Consider the following 5,183-nt stretch of genomic DNA (forward strand, 5'->3'; position numbering starts at 1 on the left):
CCGCCGCCCCCGCCCCGCCGCCCCGCTAACCAACGCGACACACACTCGCACACTCACTCCGTGTATGGTCTTCCTAAAGAGTGCCGCCGTCCACCACAAGTAGGAAGCCGAAGGAAGCCTTCAAGGGGAAGAAAAGAAAGCAAGGAAGAAAAGGGGGAGGGGGTCAGATTGATTCCTGGGGAAGATGAGATTCGGATGTTAAAGCGCTGACCTATGTCACTTGCTGTTCTCCCTTCCACCTTCCTATTTTTCCTTTTAATAAGTCCGAGTGCCCTTCCCCTGAGTGAAAAAAAAGGGGGAGGGGGGCATTGAGAAGTAAATCTAATGAGCAACTCCAAAGATGGGGATGCAGGCGCGGTGGTAGTTCCGTCCAAACCTTACCAATTCAGGAGGGTTAGTTTTGCGTACCGTGGCAAACAGACGCGGAGCCGGAGGTAAGGGAGGCTTTGGCGCTGGTCCTTGGTTTACTTTTAGCTGATTCCCGGTAAACGGTAGGAACGTCCTCTTTAAACTCAAGGTATTAGGAGGTGTTCCAATATTGCGGATGCCTTTGCTGAGTTCTTTGTAATCCATCGTGCAGAACTATTTCAGTGGCTTACACATGCGGTTTGGTAGCGTCGCTGTCATGATCAATGAGGTGAAGTGGTCGCAGCGCGCTCTCAGGGAAGCGCTGCTAAGTGGCACCGTGCATGCAATTAGGACGCTGATGTGCTTAATAGCGTGGCAGTGAAGTCCACCATCAAAGCGAACGCGCTCTCTTTTTGCTCCATACTCAAAGCTCCGGAAGACAACTGGTGATTTACGAGCTTCTTCTGTCTCCCTTTGATGCATTATTTTACAACCTTTTTGCCCCTGAAAAATGTTCTTTAGGTTCCCACCCTGCTTTTTCTAGCAATGGTTTAAAATAGCCCGACTATTGTGGCTCCTTGTTTTTCTGTGAAAATGGGAGACCTTCATGGTGCACTGTTAACTGAAGAGGTTCTGAAAGAAAGGGAGGGGTGCTGGGTATAGGGGAGGTGGTGAACCCTGTGAAATGTTGCTCCTTTTCTCTTAAATTAGAACCATGAAACTGAAATGACAGCCATTTTATGTATATTTATGCATTGGTTTCGAAAGGGGGGCGGGCAGAGAACTCTAAAATGGGACTTTATCTAACCTGCCCTTATCTTGTAAAGAGCAGCATATTCCTGCTGTGCTTTAGAACCATGAAACTGAAATGACAGCCATTTTATGTATATTTATGCATTGGTTTCGAAAGGCGGGCGGGCAGAGAACTCTAAAATGGGACTTTATCTAACCTGCCCTTATCTTGTAAAGAGCAGCATATTCCTGCTGTGCCCATTAGAAAATGAAATCAACATTTACATCAAAATGAATATCAGATTTTAATAGTCTGGAGAATGTCCCTGTTCCACTGGGGGAGGGGGTTGTCATTCATTATCTCCCTCCTTCTGGATTATAAATAGCATTAGGGAAGAGAGATACTTTTTGACTGATCCCTTAATTTTTTGTGATACTCTGTTGTTTCCTTGTTTCCTCTCTCCCTTGCAGGAGGTAAAATGCACACTTGCTGCCCCCCAGTAACTTTGGAACAGGACCTTCACAGAAAAATGCATAGCTGGATGCTGCAGACTCTAGCGTTTGCTGTAACATCTCTCGTCCTTTCGTGTGCAGAAACCATCGATTATTATGGGGAAATCTGTGACAATGCATGTCCTTGTGAGGAAAAGGACGGCATTTTAACTGTGAGCTGTGAAAACCGGGGGATCATCAGTCTGTCTGAAATTAGCCCTCCCCGTTTCCCAATTTACCACCTTTTGTTGTCCGGAAACCTTTTGAACCGTCTTTACCCCAATGAGTTTGTCAATTACACTGGGGCTTCAATTTTGCATCTGGGTAGCAATGTTATCCAGGACATTGAGACTGGGGCTTTCCACGGGCTTCGGGGCTTAAGGAGATTGCATTTGAACAATAATAAACTGGAACTTCTGCGAGATGATACCTTCCTTGGCTTGGAGAACCTGGAGTACCTACAGGTTGATTACAATTACATCAGCGTCATTGAACCCAATGCTTTTGGGAAACTGCATTTGTTGCAGGTGCTTATTCTCAATGACAATCTCTTGTCCAGTTTACCCAACAATCTTTTCCGTTTTGTGCCCTTAACGCACTTGGACCTACGGGGTAATCGGCTGAAACTTCTGCCCTACGTGGGGCTGTTGCAGCACATGGATAAAGTTGTGGAGTTACAGCTGGAGGAAAACCCCTGGAATTGCTCCTGTGAGCTGATTTCTCTCAAGGATTGGTTGGACAGCATTTCCTATTCGGCCCTAGTAGGGGATGTGGTTTGTGAGACCCCCTTCCGCTTGCACGGCAGGGACTTGGATGAGGTATCCAAGCAGGAACTTTGCCCAAGGAAGCTTATTTCTGACTATGAGATGAGGCCGCAGACACCTTTGAGCACCACGGGGTATTTACACACCACCCCGGCCTCAGTTAATTCCGTGGCCACTTCTTCCTCTGCTGTTTACAAACCCCCATTGAAGCCCCCTAAGGGGACCCGCCAACCCAACAAGCCCAGGGTGCGCCCCACCTCTCGGCAGCCCTCCAAGGACTTGGGCTACAGCAACTATGGCCCCAGCATCGCCTACCAGACCAAATCCCCGGTGCCTTTGGAGTGTCCCACCGTGTGCTCTTGCAACCTGCAGATCTCCGACCTGGGCCTCAATGTAAACTGCCAGGAGCGCAAGATCGAGAGCATGGCTGAGCTGCAGCCCAAGCCCTACAATCCCAAGAAAATGTATCTGACCGAGAACTACATCGCTGTCGTGCGCAGGACAGACTTCCTGGAGGCCACTGGGCTAGACCTCCTGCATCTGGGTAACAATCGTATCTCGATGATCCAGGACCGCGCTTTCGGGGATCTCACCAACCTGAGGCGCCTCTACCTAAATGGCAACAGGATAGAGAGACTGAGCCCGGAGTTGTTCTATGGCCTGCAGAGCCTGCAGTATCTCTTCCTCCAGTACAATCTCATACGCGAGATTCAGTCTGGGACTTTCGACCCTGTCCCAAACCTCCAGCTGCTGTTCCTGAACAACAACCTCCTGCAGGCCATGCCCGCAGGCGTCTTCTCTGGCCTGACCCTCCTCAGGCTTAATCTGAGGAGTAACCACTTCACCTCCTTGCCGGTGAGTGGAGTTTTGGACCAGCTGAAGTCCCTCATCCAAATTGACCTGCACGACAACCCTTGGGATTGTACTTGCGATGTGGTGGGCATGAAGCTGTGGGTCGAGCAGCTCAAAGCGGGCGTCCTAGTGGACGAAGTCATCTGTAAGGCGCCCAAGAAATTCGCCGAGACCGACATGCGCTCTCTTAAATCGGAGCTGCTGTGCCCAGACTATTCGGATGTGGTGGTTTCTACGCCCACACCCTCCTCCATCCAGGTGCCTGCTAGAACCAGCGCGGTGACCCCCGCCGTCCAGCTCAACAGCACCGGGGCCCCCGCGGTGGGCGCGGGCGGAGGGGCGTCCTCGGTGCCCTTGTCGGTGTTGATCCTCAGCCTGCTCCTGGTTTTCATCATGTCTGTCTTCGTGGCCGCTGGGCTCTTCGTGCTGGTCATGAAGCGCAGGAAGAAGAACCAGAGCGACCACACCAGGCGGCGGCCACCCGCACGCGCACGTGCACCACCGCGGGCCTGCGCTTCCCAAGGTGAAGACGCCCGCCGGCCACGTTTACGAGTATATCCCCCATCCACTGGGCCACATGTGCAAAAACCCCATCTACCGTTCCCGAGAGGGCAACTCCGTGGAGGATTACAAAGACCTGCACGAGCTCAAGGTCACCTACAGCAGCAACCACCACCTGCAGCAGCAGCCGCCGCCGCCACCGCAGCCACAGCCCCAGCAGCAGCCCCCACCGCAGCTGCAGCTGCAGCCCGGGGACGAGGAGAGGCGGGAAAGCCACCACTTGCGGAGCCCCGCCTACAGCGTCAGCACCATCGAGCCCCGGGAGGACCTGCTGGCGCCGGTGCAGGACGCAGACCGCTTTTACAGGGGCATTTTAGAACCAGACAAACATTGCTCCACCACCCCCGCCGGCAATAGCCTCCCGGAATACCCCAAATTCCCGTGCAGCCCCACTGCTTACACTTTCTCCCCCAACTATGACCTGAGGCGCCCCCATCAGTATTTGCACCCGGGGGCAGGGGACAGCAGGCTGCGGGAACCGGTGCTTTACAGCCCCCCGAGTGCTGTCTTTGTAGAACCCAACCGGAACGAATATCTGGAGTTAAAAGCAAAACTAAACGTTGAGCCGGACTACCTCGAAGTGCTGGAAAAACAGACCACATTTAGCCAGTTCTAAAAGCAAAGAAACTCCCTTGGAGCTTTTGCATTTAAAACAAACAAGCGAGCAGACACACACAGTGAACGCATCTGATTGTGTTGTTTCAACGTTTAGGGTGAAGTGCCTTGGCACGGGATTCTCAGCTTCGGCAGAAAATACTGGAAGGGTGTGCAATTTCCTTTTAGTTTTACACGTGGGAAACATTTATGTAAACTGGGCACATCACTTTCTCTTCTCGCGTGTGGGGGAGGAGAGGGGAAGGGCTTTATGGAGGGCAATTTGCAGTGAGGATGACTTGTTAAAGGTCGCAGTCGTTTCTGTAGTGATTGGAAGTGCTAAGAATGGCGGAAGATCGCAGCGCGTAGATTTCACTCTTTCCTCTTTTGTATCCGGTCCCCCGCCCCCCGCCCCCATTGTCCCCCTTTAAGCCATGGGTGGATCTAAATGGCTTTTGGCTTTTGTGGAGAGATTAGCACACCCAACTTTAATAGGAAGTTTGTCCTCCCCTACCCCCTTCTTCTTTGCCTCTCTCCTTTTGTGGAGAGATTAGCACACCCAACTTTAATAGGAAGTTTGTCCTCCCCTACCCCCTTCTTTGCCTCTCTCCCTTCCTCCCTTCTCATTCCTTTTCTTTGTTTTTAAAGGATGTGTTTGTATGCATTCTGGACATTTGAATTAAAAAAAAAAAAAAGTATTGTGATCTTGACAAGGATCACCATAGACGTGGACAAATCATTAAAATTACAGAGCTATATGATCCATAATTGATTAGTCAAAATAACTTATTGATGAAATATACAAATATTTTATTGTAGCACCTATTTTTATATACACGT

At 50.8% G+C, this 5,183-nt stretch overlaps 1 protein-coding gene across 1 annotated transcript in view; it reads left to right on the top strand.

Annotated features, from left to right (window-relative positions):
* Nucleotides 1–4,872, top strand: part of SLITRK5 (SLIT and NTRK-like family, member 5) — an 8,417-nt gene extending 3,545 nt beyond the window's left edge. The window contains exons 2-3 of the mRNA XM_008593816.1: nucleotides 1,552–3,645; nucleotides 3,695–4,872. Coding sequence (XP_008592038.1) covers nucleotides 1,560–3,645; nucleotides 3,695–4,365 — 2,757 coding nt within the window. The 5' untranslated portion in view covers nucleotides 1,552–1,559 and the 3' untranslated portion in view covers nucleotides 4,366–4,872. The remainder of the gene's footprint in view (nucleotides 1–1,551; nucleotides 3,646–3,694) is intronic.
* The last annotated feature ends 311 nt before the right edge of the window (nucleotides 4,873–5,183 follow it).

Source organism: Galeopterus variegatus, unplaced genomic scaffold (assembly GCF_000696425.1).
Source record: "Galeopterus variegatus unplaced genomic scaffold, G_variegatus-3.0.2 Scaffold9700, whole genome shotgun sequence".
In the NCBI taxonomy this organism is placed as follows: Eukaryota; Metazoa; Chordata; class Mammalia; order Dermoptera; family Cynocephalidae; genus Galeopterus; species Galeopterus variegatus.